General features: G+C 40.4%; 1 protein-coding gene across 1 annotated transcript in view; it reads right to left on the reverse strand.

Moving 5' to 3' along the window:
* Positions 1-997: 997 nt before the first annotated feature.
* Positions 998-16,888, reverse strand: part of macrod1 (mono-ADP ribosylhydrolase 1) — a 91,587-nt gene continuing 75,696 nt past the window's right edge. Inside the window, exons 6-10 of the mRNA XM_034544271.1 lie at positions 13,754-13,875; positions 11,561-11,591; positions 8,012-8,085; positions 5,252-5,333; positions 998-1,432 (exon numbers count right to left, since the gene is read on the reverse strand). Of these exons, the coding sequence (XP_034400162.1) occupies positions 1,398-1,432; positions 5,252-5,333; positions 8,012-8,085; positions 11,561-11,591; positions 13,754-13,875 (344 nt within the window). The 3' untranslated portion in view covers positions 998-1,397. The remainder of the gene's footprint in view (positions 1,433-5,251; positions 5,334-8,011; positions 8,086-11,560; positions 11,592-13,753; positions 13,876-16,888) is intronic.

Here is a 16,888-nt window from a genome sequence, read left to right on the forward strand (position 1 = left end):
TCTGCATCCTCTCATCCCCACCTTTTTTTTCCTCCCCCTCTCTCTGTTTGAACTCCTGCATATTTTCTTTCTTTCTCCCCCTCCTCCCCTCTTCCATCTGTTTATTTTTTCTCTCCATCCTGTAGAATAAAACAGAGAGGAAGAGGACGACAGAGAAGAAACGAGTCCCAGACAGAGAGGGAATCAAAGAGCTCCGCAGAGAAAAAGACAATCCCTTTGTGGAAGATGAAGCTTTTATATTTAAAAAAAAAAGACTTTCTCCCAATTTCCTGTTAATATTCTTTGTAGTTTATTTTCCCCCCCTTCAACCCCTCTACTGCCTTTGTCCCAAAACTACACCCCCCCTCCTCCCTGTATATCTGCACCACCGTGGCAGATTGTTTGGAATCAATATAGATGCTTGTTGGCAGATGAAAGTCGAGTGGTAGGACGGTGGTTGCTAAACTCTCAATTCGCTTCACACAATACACTGCCTGCGTCCAGCCGACACCTGACGGCTACATCCTGCAACAGACAATTAACAACGCATACAGATGTGCTGTATGGAAAAGCATGAATACACATATGGAGAGTTCTGACAGGCAGCCAGGGTGGATGGGGTTTGGACAGCATGGGGATAAAACATGAATACAGAAAAACAAGAAGGAAAGGAGGATTGATGATTATTGTTGATAAACCGGTGTTGGGGTCGTCTAAAAAAAAGGGGGGAATGTATGAAAGTGAAAAATTTGAAAATGATATCGCTGACAGAAGTATTCTTGAGTAAGTAAGTAGGAGCCTTATATATTACTGCTTATTTCAATATAAAGTAGAATATAAAGTAGAAATGCTCTTGGAAACGACAGTCCAACTACCTAAAGCCCTCTTTCTGTCTCCTTCACATTCAGATGCAAAACAAGCTAAAAAGTCAATGTTGATGTAAAGTGTTCCCTCGTCATGTCGCAGTTCACTGACTCGTATCGCATCTCAAGAAATAAGGAATTCATACACACTAGGAGCCTGTGTAATTCATTTTAATAAGCTTTTGTCATTGTCTCACACCTCACACACACACACTGGAATCCCAATATGTAAATAGCTCAGGACATAGCTTGATGCGCAGCTGATCAAAGACAATAAAGGTCAAGTTAGAATGCAGCTTAAGGTCACATTTTTCACAACAATTATCAATATCATTTCACACCATCACGACATGTCTCTCATCCATTCATGGGAAAAACAGAAGAATTCATTGACATCTGCTGAACAGCCAGCGTGCACTTTAAAAAAAAGCAATCATCCATTTAGGAGTTATCTTCCTGCTGAAGAAGGTCTCGATCTGCAACAAGGTGGAGGAATCTGAATGTTGAGCGTAGCGGTGTGTATCCACGGCAACCAAATCAGACCAATCCACTCTCTCAGAGTTTACTCTTGACTGTGGCCTCTGCTGGTGCTGCGAGAGAAAGAAACAACGCGTCAAACAAGGGAAGAGAGCGCTTCACCGTGGTCGTGCAGCAGTTAATAGCATTTTGGCTTTTGGAGCATCTTGTTGCTTCAGAGGCATCTGTTAGTGCGGATTAGTCACTCTGAGTCCAACGTGGCTAAAGACACACTGAAAACATGCAAACACATACACATCAAAACAGATAGCCAGTGTGGGTAGGTCCAGGTGTTGGAGACACATGATGTTTATAGTGAGACTTGGAGGCCTGCTTGCAGCAGACAGTTCCGCTCCATCTACCAGCCAAGCACCGCTACTGCTCGCTCACTGCTGCTACCAAGTCTGCTGTACATCCATTAGAGGAGGAAGACACCAGTAGCTAGTGCAGGATTTGTTTTTTTTAAGGGACACACCTGAATTTTTGGAAAATAATCTTTTTCATTAACGAAACCCAGTGTGAAGATGTGAAAGTGTTGATTTCATGCTTCAAGTGAAGAGTTGATGCTGTGTCACAGTTTGAAACTGTAGCTTGTTCAGAGGTATAAACAAGGCCCTCTGACTCTAAAGCTGGACGGATTCATGTTTCAGTATTTATTATAACATTATATATTAAATAACTCAAGTTTACAATCTGATCATGAAATACAAATTAATATTAAAAACACAAGCCTTCAAAGCAAAACAGTTGCACACAGAGCAACACTTTTCTGGTGAAGTCTGATATCAACTCTCTATTTTGCTGTTTGGTTTTCCACCAACTCCTGAGGAAAATATCAGACAGTTGCTGCTAAATGCTCCACTATCTTCACCTGCCAGCCAGTAACTTCATCTTCATCCATTTAGCAGATAAGTTAGAATACAGAGTGTTTATCAGTCTTCATCGGTTGCAAAACACAGCTGCCTTAGTTTGTGTGATATTTCTGCTTAGTCATTTTTATATTTAATCTACAAAACACTTCTTTGTAAACTTCCTTCCTGTTTAGGTTTCTGTATAAAGTAGAGAGTACAAGGGCATCGCAGTTTGAGATCCCATTATTTTTAGCTATTGATCTCCCCTTAAGGCCCGAATGGAAATGAGAGAGAAATCCTTCTTGCTATTGGCCACTACCGGTCATGTCTGTCGGCAAAAAGATAAAAAAATTAAGACTCTTAACCCAATGTCTGACTGTAAAGCTTATGTGGGAGATACGGCTGCAGAGTTGATTGGATTCTGCTCTTATTTCCTCTTTTACTCTTCTTTGACTCCTTCTCTGTCTGGGCACATTCTGAGTGAAACACTTTAAATCTTCAGTCTATGGTGTCTTTTTTATCTTGTTAGGTCTTCAAACATACTGAATTGTAAAGGTGAGAAAATGACGTTAAGTGCATACCGTCTATGTATAGCCTTGAAGTGTTAAGCAGCATGCATATTAATTATCTACAGGGTGATATATTCAAACTCTAAAGGCATTTCTCTGTTTCAGCTTCAGCTTTACTGCTACTGAGACCATACAAATCCTCCTTCCATTGCAAATGTAACACAACACTACTTGCTTTAGTTTCAATGTCAAACTCCACTGCAACGGCTTTCTGTTGTTCATGCTGTCAAGCAGCTTGATTATCGTGTGTTATTTTATCTTTGGTGTTACCTTCTTCTTTTTTTCACCTAATGAATAGCTTCTATTTTTTGTTGCACGACACTGTGTGTGAATGTAAATATAAAACTGAACAAAGCGTGATTATTCTAATTGCTTTGTAAGGTCTAAAAGCACAGACAGAGGCAGGTCGTAAAGACACCGATTTAGATCCACGTTTTATACTGAGAACATCAGAGTTTAAGTGGCCCAGCTTCATCTGAATAATTCAGATGTAGGTACGATTTTGATGCAGGACCGAGCAGCTGCACAAAACTTGAGGTGAACATTTGCAGCAACTTTCTGATTGTTTTGTTGGTCTTGACTTTGGCTTTTGCAGCAGCTGTGTGCCAAACAAAAGCAAAACTAAAGAGCAGAAAACGGCAAATGTCTCAAAATGTTTTGGCGGCGAGAGGTGAGTTTGATTTATAGCAAGACATTAGAGGTTAAGTCTACATTTGTAATACCAATGCTTAATTTGAATAATTGAATGAATGACTGATCATGTTTAGAAGCCCAGACTACTTGGCATTATAACACTATCAATCACGGGTGTAATCAAAACAAATGGGTGAAGTCATCATGTCACAGCTCGAGCCAACATTAACATTTAGGTATTTACTAAACTTCCTTTAACAATGCAGATCAATCTGTAATGATGGCACGCAACTTTCGTTTAGTCTTTTTTGAAAAGCAGGTAAGGCAGGACTTCCAGATTGGAGGAGGAATCTTTGAGGCTAGAAATGTGGTTGTTATTTATTTAATTGAAGCCAGACACTTTTCACCTTAAGAGAAGGTGCTTTTAATTTGTTCTTCCTCACCAGTCAACAGTTTCATAACCTAGCTAGCATGAGGCCAGCTTGTCAATCCTGGCTGGAGGGTTTCCCCTCTGAATATACCACTTCCATTTCACACAGGGGTTAAAACTGCCCATCGACAAGCAGACCAAATGTAGTTATTCCTTTTGATCGAGGACACTACACATGTTGACACACACCATGCTGGTTACCTGAACAACAAGCTGTCATTGGTCAGGCTAAAAGGGGCGAACACAGAAATGAGGGCAAAGCACAGATGACTGGCTAAGAAATGTAAAAAAGTTCTCAAAAGTCAACTTGCATATTGTACTTGGATAAGTAAGGCACACACACACACACACACACACACACACACACACACACACACACACACACACACACACACACACACACACACACACACACACACACACACACACACACACACACACACACACACACACACACACAGCAAACCTTTTGACCACATTATGAGAACATTGGTAAACAAAAATGCTAATTAACGCATGTTTCCCTCCACTACCGTATGCTACATCATGTTTCTTTTATGGTTCCAACCCATTAATGTTTTGATCACATGTCACAAGCTACTGTCGAACATGCTTTAAATCCTCATTGCCTTCTTCAATTTGGGTATGCATATTGTTCTTGGCACTATACACTAAAATACGTGAACGGCTGTTCCAATAAATACATCAGAAAAAGAAAAGTAACAATGTCTCATTTTTAGTGGTGCAATACATTTAAAAAGAAGATAATATGTTGTGCATATTATCTTCTTTGTTCTACTTGCTGCTTACTGAATTAATTTCAGACCATGACATTGATGACATATGTGTAATCTTGTATCACTATTTAACATTTAACACAGTATCTTAACTCACCAGAACAAATGACAATCTCTACATATATTTAATTGATGAAATAAATCCAAAGATATTAGGTTTCTCAGGTTGTCAGCTATGGAAAAGGCCATGATGTCAGCACTCTGTGTGTTCACTTGTGTGTGCATTTGTGCATTTAAATCAATTGGTGGGTTGGAGCCACTGAGCATATTTATGTGTATTAAAAGGTTTACAATGTCACTGAATGTATGTGTGTCTTGGGAACAAAGTATATGTTTATTTTATGTAATTAAACACAATTAAGTGTGTTATATATACACATAGTATTATGTGTCTTATGACCCTTGTGTATATGTCTGAATGCATGGATGTGCAAAATAGCACACAGACGACGAGGCAGCGTATTTATCGCACCACTGTGTGTACCTCTATTTGTGTGTGAAGTCAAATTGAGCTGAGCGAAGCTGTCATCACTGTATTTATAAAAGAGTGTATGCGTTTGTGAGTGTGTATATACAAGTGTGTGTGTGTGTGTGTGTGTGAAAGACTACTCACCAGCAGGGAAGTAGAGCGGGAGGGTCTGCAAGTACAGCTCCTTATCCGTCGGCAAGAACACACAGAAGATGACTCTGTCCAGCTGACACACACACACACACACACACACACACACACACACACACACACACACACACACACACACACACACACACACACACTTACCTTTATTAAAAGCATATGCAATAACCGTGAATTCATCAACAGCAGGAGGGAAACAATGTAACAGTGTGTGGCAGCAATATCAAGAGAAGGAAGCTAATGCATCAGTCCATTACTCCCCTATTAGCTTCCTATTATGATCATGCCACAACACATCGCATATTACACTGTGTGCTGGACAGAGTTCTGGAAATGTATTCTGTGTGTGTGTGTGTTCGAGAGAAAGAAAGACATCAGAGAGAGTAATCTTTATGCTCTGTGCTGTTATGTTCTTTAGACATCTGCAGTCTATAATATTAGCACAGCACTATATGTGGCCTGATTAAAGTTACTGTAGCTACCGTAAAAGAAAAGATGTTTGTAGGGATATCAGTTTCCCAGTGAATTCCTATTTCTCAGCCTCTAACAAACATTATTACCTCCCTAATGTCTCTCCAAAGGTTTCCGTTTTGGGCAATTTATAGCCCGGCTATCATGTCCTGCTTGGTGAAGAAGTTTAACTGCCATTGCTCTCAACAGCCTGCTGGCCTGCAGCTTAATGCTTGTTGCACAATTACCTTTACTTGCCAGGATTTTAAAGGAGGCTAAAAAGAGAAGATATGGAAAAGTTTGGTAAGTAACTACATCCTCTGGGCTAAGGTCTGAAATCTCTAACCTCCACACTGAGTTGCATCCACTTGTGCAATTTTTTTTTAGCCTCCCTTATTCAAATTAAAGCAAATGCTTTGCGAGGAGAGAAGCAAAATGGTCTCCAGAAAACAGTGGCAGTGGGGAGCTAATTTTTATACGATTGAAAAAGGGACCCTGGAGAAGCTAACAATAACATCAAGTAAATGAAATGGGTTCTCTGAGTACGGCCTTTAAAGCATGTAAACACTCTTCCCCAACAGAAAGTCTGAGAACTGCAAAGTTCACACATTTTCCAGCACATCCACTGTGTCTGTCAAGTGCATGTATGATACCTTTGATAAAAGTCATATTTGAAAAGAAATCAGCATGACACAGTACTACTACTGACACAGTAGATGTCGCTGGCTATAATTAGCCAGCTAGCTCCAGCTGATCTAATCTCTAACAACAGCTGACATTTACATCTGCAAAGTAGAATAGAAAAGAGAGGCTGCTATTGGCTACCTCTAGTGCCCACTGTTTCAAAAATCACTGGTAAATCTGGTTTAACTATCATTATTTACTTGTGAACTAGTACAGTGAGCCAAAGTAAAGTCGTCCTTTAGAGCCTCCATTCCACTGGCTTCTGTAACTCAATGCCACCCCTCACTCAACATTTTTACATCCGCCTTTCTGAAAGAAATGAAGCGTGGTCCTCATGTTTACTTTCCATATTCGAAGACAAATCATCACATTAATACAGCACTCACTATAACAAATAGAAACCTTCAAAACAAGTACTGCACTTAATTAGAAATATGAAGCCATCCACATGAAAGACATACTGTCGAGATCTGTTGCAAGACATCTGCTGATGACGATCATGTGACCGGGTGATCTGGTTCTTTCTATTGGAGCCCCACTGATGGAACTGCTTGTCTACTGAACTCAGAGAGTCTCTACCGTCTGTTAAAACTCGTCTTAAAACTCTTCTATTTGTGAAAGGTTTTGGAAATTATTGATATATTTTTTTATTTATACTGTTTTTATCCTTATTCGTCTGATGTTATTCATTTTACGTTTAGTTTGTGCTTTACAAATAAAAGATTCATGGTATTTATTACACTTGATGCAGGGTGTTGCCATTACATTACAGCTCTCCAAATCAAGAGTGGGATCAACAGAACAGTGTAAAAATTGCAATTAAAGATTAAACCTCCTCTGGTGAACATTCTGTATGCAAATAAAGACAAAAAATAAATAAAAGAAATGTGAATTAGAGGCGTGCTGATTTAGCTTTGTGGTCTTGTATTCAGCCGTTTAAGTCTTGTTGACTGTTGTCCTCCACGGTGAGACGTGTTTAATGTTAATTTTGCTGAGCTCGGTGCGGCTGACGGCATCAGTGGACTGGTATTGCTACAGAGACTCTGGAGACGCCCGCTCTAACAATAACATCGTCAACACCCTCTCTGGGAGGTCCAGCACAGTGGTTAAGAGACAAGAAGAAAGATTGAAAAGAAGAGTGAGAGGAGACCTGACGAGTAAAGGAGGAAGAGGGGAGGAGAGTTTAGAGCATGTTAACGACTGATTGGAAAGTTTCCTCTTTGTTCCAATCTCCCATCCCCCTTCAGTCATCTGTTCCATCATTTTGTCTGTTCTCCGTTTGCTGTTTCTCCACAGAGAGATTGTGTGTGTGTGTGTGTTTGTGTTAGTCTGGTTTAGTCCCGCAAGGAGCCAATTAAAATGCAGACTTGGCCATGAGCATGAGAGCCAGAACTTGGGAGTGTGTGTTTAAATGTATGTGTGTGTGTGTGTGTGTGTGTCATTGTGTGCGTGCATGTATCTGTTTTCTCAATGCACCCTTCTCCTTGCTCCCACCAGAAAACAAACACAACAGCTGTGAAAGGACTAATACCTTGAGGAAATGGGGGGGGGGGGAAGAGAGAGAGAGACATTGCCAATCATGCAGACACAAACACACGTACACACCTTGTCATGATGTTCATCCAGATACTCCCTCACAGTTGCCAACGCCTCGCGCACCGCCTGCTCCGGTGGATATCCTACACAAACACAAATATACACAGGTTGCAAGAACAGGTGCAGTGTCAGATCTGGGTGTTTGCATTTGGTCGTTTTTTATATTCCACTATTCTAACACTCTGTGCTCTGTGTATTCTCACTTCCTCTCATCCCGAATTGCCTATTCCGGCGAGGTGCTGACACAACGCACTTGTTGGTGACAAGGAGGCAGATGGAGAAAGACTACCGCTCGTCTTCAATATTCGTTCAGCGACCGAGACCTTTCTGTGCTGCAAAACTACTGCTGGAAACTCAACAGAAAAAAAAATCCTCATCGGGCCAAACTGCTCAGCCACAAACAAACACATACTGTGTGATTATACACTAATTATTCTATACATCAGGAGAGAGTTCAACATGTAAACAAAAGGGGAATACATGAGGGCGCAAATTAGTACTGAACAATGCATTGTGTCAGCACCAAATACACACACTCCAAAGGATCTAATGTAATCTATTGTTACTCCATATAAACAATTGCATGGCTTGATGGAACAGAAAAGTTTTCCTTCCATAGATAATATTGTCAATTAGTCTCATTCATCAGATAAATATGAATCTGATGAACGAATAAACAAGGTCCACCAACACAGGTGCTTTCACTTATTGGCCTATTCTCAGAACTGTGTGGGCGTGTGCAGACTGTGCTTGAATCACACCTGCCTCCTTCTTTTGAAAAACATGACATTTTACTTAGAATAGAATATACTTAGAATTCAATCAGCAAATGGGATTTGAGTACATTTTAACACCATCCAGATTAAGTTGAATCAGCCCGATGAGGAAATATTTTAAAGTATTTTTTAACAACGCAGGACGTGTTCAATCATCGTCTTTTCGAAGTGCTTAGTAGCCCTTATTGAACCTCACGCGAGACTTCGGACGCAAACCCTCGACTACGGTTTCACAATCCTGCTTGATGTTTGCCCCCCATCTACATTGACTACAACTCCTGTGTCGCACAAGAACACAACACTTCCTGAACCGGCGAAAAACTAATGTAAAAATGGGATCACCGCATGTAAGTCCCATCACAGATCTTCCCATCTAAACTTTAACGAGGTCTAATTACTCAGAGTGTGTACTGACATAAAGAGCCAGTATCTGCTCAATTAAATACAAACATATTTGTTTTTAAGTGCTTCACAACAGGCTCTGAAGAGGAATTATTAAAAAAAACTACTATTGTTACCATCTCCCTTATCTTATCATTTCATCAAATGTTGGTTGATACACCGAGGAGTACCTTTAACAGCTGTTAAATCCATCTCAAATTTAAGTAAGTAAGTAAGGTTTATTTATATTGCACTTATCACAGACAAAGGGTCACAAAGTGCAGTACAGTAGTCAATTAAAACTAATTGACAATAACAGGGGCAAAAACATTTCAACAGTTAAAAGAGCAAAATAAAATACACAGTATAGGATGATGCAGAAGAACAAACAATAAAAAAATAAAAAAATAAATAAACAAAACAGATACAAAGCAGGCCATAGAATATGTAATTAACCAAAAGTCAGAGTAAACAGGTATGTTTTGAGTTGGTGTTTCAATGACACTATTGAATCAGCAAACCTTAGGGGTGCAGGCAGAGCATTCCACAGCTTTGGTGCTACTGCCTCAAAAGCTCGGTCACCACGAGTTTTAAGGCGAGTATGTGGGACTGACAGAAGATTTTGGAGGTTGAATCTCAGATTGCGGGCTGTTGAATATGGCCGAAGTAGTTCAGCCACATATGAGTCTGGCCGTGTAGTGTTCTGTATGTGAGGGTGAGGATATTAAAGTGGATCCTACAAGGAGCCAGTGAAGAGGCCTGAGTATCGGGGTGATGTGAGACCGTCTATTTGTCCGTGTCAGTATTCTGGCAGCAGCATTTTGGATTACCTGCAACTGGTTAAGCGCATATTTACTGAGAGAGGAGAGAAGTGCATTACAGTAATCAATACGAGAAGAGATGTGTGATGATCTCTAATTTAGCTGTAGATAAAACAGATCTCAATTTGCTGCTGATTCTTAGGAGGAAGAAACATGATCTAGACAGGTGCTTGACATAGGGGTCAAACGACAAGGATTTGTCAAAAATTACCCTGAGATTACGCAGGTTTAGGTGGACAGCAGAGGAGAGTGGACCAGTGCTCTGCTTGATCATAGGGACAGCATCATCAGGTGCAATAACTAGAACCTCCGTCTTATTATCATTCAGTTGTAAGCAATTTACTGCTGTCCAGTCCTTAATAGTATTGACACAATCAAGAAAGCTGGTTAGCCTGGATTTAAATGAGACATGGAGTTGGATATCATCTGCATATAGATGATAAGCAACATTATAGGTTTTAATGATCTGTCCCAGGGGTAATAAATATAAAGAAAATAATAGAGGCCCCAGGACTGAGCCCTGCGGTACCCCACAGGACAGTAGAGAGATGTCTGACACAAATTCTCCCACGAGACAGTAAAACATCTGTCTGCGAGGTATGATGAAAACCACTCCAACGCTGTGCCTGATATGCCCACCCAATCACGTAGCCTCTTAAACATGATGTTATGGTCTATGGTGTCAAATGCCAAACTGAGATCAAGGAGCACCAAAACAGAACAGTCACCTGTGTCAGATGACATTCATAAGTCATTTGAAACCCTCAGGAGAGCGGTTTCAGTTAAGGTGCTGTTTGCAAAACCCTGACTGGAACTTGTCAAACATATTATGCCTCTCCAGTGCAGCAGATAGTTGGCCAGCCACAACCTTATCTTTTTTACAGAAAAGGCAGTTTTGATATAGGCTTGTAGTTCATGGGCAAAGCAATTTATACAATTTAGTGTCTCGTTTCTCTTAATTAAGGACGAAAGAAAAAAAACTTTGGATATACTCTGACAAAGATGAGCTAAACAGAGACAGCGAGAAACAGACGCAACAGAGAGGAAGACACGGAAAATCCACGAGTCAATCAGAACTTTGGCCTTTTCCTCTCGAGCAATAGGAGAGAAGTGTTTACAGCCAGCCGTCTGACCCAAACACACCCCAGGGAGTGTTTAAGCACTATCCTTAACTCTCTGTCCTGCCAGTGTGAAGGGGGATTACAGTCAATCTGACACGATCTCCGGCACAATCTATCTTAATCCGCCGGTCTTAATCCAAGGCCTTAATCTGAGAACCACCTCTGGGCTGCAGTAGATAATGTGACAAGTGGCACAGGACGGCTCAGCACTCTGGTTAAACAGACAGTGTGTACAGTGTGTACATACTGCAACAAAGACATTCTGCTGTTGATTGAATTGTACCTTACTCAAAGACAAAATCATCTGTTTCCCTGAGAAACACATAAACACTTGAAATACAGCTATGATGATCACACACACACACACACACACACACACGCACACGCAAGCACTCACACACACACACACACACACGCGCGCACACACACACACACACACACACACACAGAGACACTGACCGTAGACTCCAGTGGAGATGCAGGGGAAAGCCTGCAGGGTAAAGATGACAAACAAAGTGGTTACAGTCTGTCGCTGGTCACATGACGGTCTGCTTTCATCTCACACTCATGGAAAGGACTCTTCTGAATCTCAGCTTTTCTTCTCTGTCTGACTTTCTCTACTCTTTCAAGAACAAACTATCGGACATCTTTTGTTCAGGAGACCTGGTGTGAAAGCTTCTTTCCTCAGCCATTAACATTGATATAGTAATTAGAAATGTGGATGTGTTGACCATCAATGTCATAATATTTATTATGTTATCATCTACAACATTGATTTGGTAACACCAGTGGTTTATTTTGGTAACAGCAAGTGAGGTTCCAATAACAATAAACATGCAATAGAAAAACATCCAAACAAACCACGGCCTAAAAACAATAATTGTGTCATGAAAAGACAATTCTATTTTTTCACCATGCTGTGAGTGACCGTGATACATTTTCAGGATAGACTTGTAAACCGAGTTGTTTAAGTGCTGGTTCTCAAAAATGAGAAGTAAGAGCCTTTCGCCTGCAGCTCAATGTGGCTTTTACACAATAAAAGTCAACTGTTTCGGCAGTTGAGTGAGAAAAAGTACGTCTTAAAACGATCAAGAAGCCGTGAACCATGAACCACAAAGCCTCCGGTTCGAATCCAGTTTAATTGTTGTTTTGTATGCTGTTGGGGAGCTTTCATTGCATCTCGCTCTCCCTTGTTTCCTGTCATCTACTCTGCCAATATAATAAAGGCATAAAATGTCCCCAAAATAACATTAAAAAAAATACTCCTCAGATGTCTATATGAACTCTAAAAGCACTATCACTGTTCTTCCTCTGCAAACTGGTCAACAAAAGATCTATTCTTAAAGGATTTTTATTTTGTTTCCTTTTATTTCTTTTGGTTGTTGTTGAAAAATCCCTCTTTTTGTTACAATCCCTTGAACGCATTTCGGCTGAATTTTGTCGACATTTAAATTCATTTAGAAAGATGCTTCTGTGTGACCGGTATATTCAGCAGGAACTGAGTGAGGAGGTAAGTTAAAAAAGGAAAGTCAAACTTTACCCCAAAACAACCCAAACTGCAAAATGGTGAGGTATTTACTGAGAGTACATTGAATCCCTATTTTTTTTAAAAAGTGACATCTTTGGCATCATAAGTAAATAGGGATTCAATGTACTCAGTAAATACCAAGTCATTGAGATCCATGTCAGGCAGGTTCATGGCCCACCGCTGGAGTTGAGAAAAGCAGCCAGTGAACTTCAAAGTAAATCAAATCTGGCAGATTCTCAACCTGCTGTCATTTTGTGCGCTACGAGCAGATGCCAGGAGTCTCTCAATGTCTCCAGATCTCTTCACTTCACCAGATTGCAGAGCTGGCAACTCTGAGAGCAGACACGACTCACAGGTTCCTCCAGGCCAAAGGTCAACATAAGTCAACGCAGGTGAACTATAGTGACAAAAGGATCATTTGTGATTTTAGGCTAAACCAATAAAAACTTACTTGACTTTACTTTATATAACAGTATCAATTAAATCAAGACGTTCTAATTACGCCTCTAAATTTACACATTTTGAAGCTACATTTATGGGCATTTAATGAAAACAATTAAAATAAACGCTGTAGTCGTTTGTTTAAAAATACGTTTGCTCTTTGCTTGATAAACTCAAAGTGTTTTTAAATACTATTGTGGAGTGAAACTACAAACTCTCAGCCCTTTTCTTTCTCCTGCTGTACCTCTGACTTTATTTTCCTGTCGCGTCGGTGTTTTTCTTTGATTTTACCACCTCATTCTGTTGTGAAACCACCGCCTGGTGTTGCCAGTTACAGTCGTACCTGCAGCTCCTGGTCGCCTCTCTCTAACCATCTCAGAATGTCGTGTCCTTTGAAAAATCTACACGTGAGGAATCTTCTTCCTTCTTTTCCAGTTATGACTCAGTCCCTCTCTCTTTTCCTTCTTCCCTCTCATATGTCCTTTTTTGCTTTTTCCACGTCCCAGTCTTCAGTGGTTTTCTTCCTTTAACCTCTGTTTTGATCTCGTCTCTCAGGCTTCTGCACTCCTTTGATCTCTCCACCACAAAAAAACAAACAACTCAGTATCTCTTCATCCTTGCTCTCTACCTTCCTGTTTCTTCTTAGCAACCATCCCCAGCTTCAATCACCCCTCCGTCCTCACCACAGAGCGTGCCGCGTGTTCGGTAGCTGTTGTCAGGCTGTTCTTGTAACACAACCTCAAGGCTTTCTTCTCTTCCTCTCCCACTCCTCCTTGTGCAATCGGCCCCACAGTGTGGATCACATCTGCAGAGACAGCGAGAGATGAGAAGATGAAACGCTTCATACTGCAGGGTGACAGATATGAAAATAGAAGTAAAATAGAAGTAAAATATGTCCTGAGTTTGACCTCCCCAGTCAAACATCGCATGTAATAAGTGTTTATTATGACAACAATGTTAAAACTAGTCTTTTATCAAAAAAGGAACACAAAATGAATACAACTCAGAAAAAGTGTTCATATAAAATGTTAATATAAGTATTTAGTCCTGGTGTTATTTTAACATCCATCCCATTGACTAGACTAAAATGTTCTTTGTTCATGCGAATTACGAATATAAAATCAGTTAATTTAATTATAATTTAATTAAATGATTAAACTGGTACGCTGGCTGACTGAGATTACTTAATTTGGTAGATTAATGCCATATTCATGCCAGAGTAATCACAATTTTGACTTGTAAATAGTATTCACGTCAACATCCATGCCAAGACCGATTCTTCCATCAACTCAGCGCTCAAAAATATGGAAGTACCCGAAAACATCGTCCACCATTGATGTTAAACACACATTTAGTGCACATGGTGTTTTATTATAAATGCACACTATATTATGTCACAAATTCTGCAGCCACACACCTGTCCCTAGTGGTCCTGTCTACTATTTGTGTGTTGATGTTGTTCCCTCTGTTTGCCTGGAACACAGTCAGACTTTAACTGATGTCATCAGCTGTCATGCCGGTTCTTTATAAGCGACTGTTTCCTGACACCAAACTGCTCCTGATGATGGTTTTCAAGATAAACCAAAAGCTTGAGACTAAAACAATGCCTCTGTCAAAAGCATATTCTTATAAGTGTTGAATATCAGAGATTCTCTCCGTTACAGGCGAGTCAAACGTGTTCCCCCTCAGGCCAGGAGAACAGAAAGCATGCATCAAGCCAAAACAGGAACCCTCACATCAAAACTGGCTCCTATGGTGAGCATGTTAGGTGGTCCATATTTTTCACATTTCACCCAGCAGTGTTTGGCCACATAACAGGCTCAATTCATATTTACATATTTATCATCTTCTCTTTTAACAGCCATTCAGAAGTATGTAACCAGGTTGCAGATTACAAGCCCTTATCTTATCCACCACTAACAGTAAAGTGATAGCATTAGATGTTAGCTTGTAAAGCACACTATGGAAGCCATGGATGCGCTACTGGCACTGGTTTAGATGCTGCAGATTTAAAATATTTAACTGGGCAGCAAACTCTGCGACATCTGTAAAAGAATGCTGTGGGTGTTTGTCAATAATTATGAAGTCAATCATTTGGATCCTAAATAATGTTTCTAGCCAATTAAGCCCACACAGTACCTGACCAAGCAGGATCATAAGCTGCCAAGAGCGGATGACCTCCAATATGGCTGCCAGAGGATGAATTAAGTCCTCTACCGGCCAGTTTTAAATGAATCTCGCATACATGTTTTGCTCTTTCCTGAACTACACACCTAATCAATCTGAAAATCAATTTAAAAATCCCATTTTCTTTGTCTCAGCAAATTTACAGCAACAATATATTTAACCGTTTCTAATTCCGATGCAGAATCTTTTAATTGTTTCTGTCGTCACTGCTGGAACTGTGTCTGTCAAGGTCATGAATGTCTGTTTTCTCAGTAACAAATATTTCATTTGGATTAATTAATATTTAAAGGGTAAATTAATTGAAGTGGATTGAATGGAAGGCAGAGGAGAGAGAGAAACAGAGAAAGGAAATAGTGGACCTCACAAACAGAAGCTGAGTGAGAACAGAGAGAAATGTGGTTTCCCTGCCTCTGTATGCCAGCACTGTCGATGCCTCACGTTCTGATGAGGCTCAGCGTGATGCTCTCAGTATGAAGACCAACGCTGTGATAAGACCTTGTCGAATCACCCCCCACACACAGAATAAAATCCATTTCAACAACATGTTTCATTAGTTTTGAGACTTCTCACAAGGAGCCTCTGCCCGTTGCTGTGATACATTGACTTTGTCAACATATTTGAGCGGGCAGCACCGGCCTGGAGACGAACAAAGGTGAACAGGTAGCTGCTTTTTATCTGGATAGAGACTGTTGGAACATTTCTCAACCGAATTCAATGAATCATTTTTATACTCAGAGGTTCATGACGTCCACACTTTGGCAACCGCAGTTTTGGCCCAGGAAGCTGAAATATGGCATGGATGTCAAGTGTTTGTGAGGTTGTGTGTGAATGCACGAAAGTGTGGCCGCATGTGCGTACGTGGTCGCAGCGAATTTGCGCTTGTTTTCCATTAATTTGCCATACATTTTTTGTGGATTTATGGAGGACTGCTTGCGATGGTCATCTCAAATAATATTTTACGGAAAGTGTAAGTCACACTAAATCTAAAAAGATGTGTATTGTTTCTGTGTGTTCAGATTTGACTGAGTTATGATGAAAGCGGCACTCGGCATTATTGCCGCTAAACTACAATAACTTCCCATTGTTTTTAGACGTTGACATCTACCTGTATATTACATCTCACCAGTATCATTGCCTCAAGTCTCTCACCCCCTTGTGGACCAGATTGATCTCTTTTACAAAACAAAACAATATGAGCCTAATGATTAGATTAAAATGGACATTACTACAGCACACACGCACGCACGCACGCACGCACGCACGCACGCACGCACGCACACACTTAATAAGCCGCAGACGCTGCAGCCCAGAAGAAGAGCTCTTTAATCCAGCCCCTCGGAGGATAGGAGGCCATTAGGCAGAAAGATTTAACAGTGTTTGGGATTTTTTATTTTTTTTTAAAATACAATCTGATGATCTTATTTCAAAACCAGAAATTCATAACAGAGGCATGACATGTGTTCTTGTGTCCAATTCCCCGACAACCTTTACAGGCTTGGTTTTTGTTCTAATTTGTATCCATTGACAAGGAAATTGTGCCATCTAACCACAATCAATAAAGGATATTATTATGTAATGTAATATTTGATGAGCAATGCAGGATCTGCTCATTGCACACAGAGAATGGATCA

The sequence above is a fragment of the Cyclopterus lumpus genome, chromosome 10 (genome assembly GCF_009769545.1).
Source record: "Cyclopterus lumpus isolate fCycLum1 chromosome 10, fCycLum1.pri, whole genome shotgun sequence".
NCBI lineage: Eukaryota > Metazoa > Chordata > Actinopteri > Perciformes > Cyclopteridae > Cyclopterus > Cyclopterus lumpus.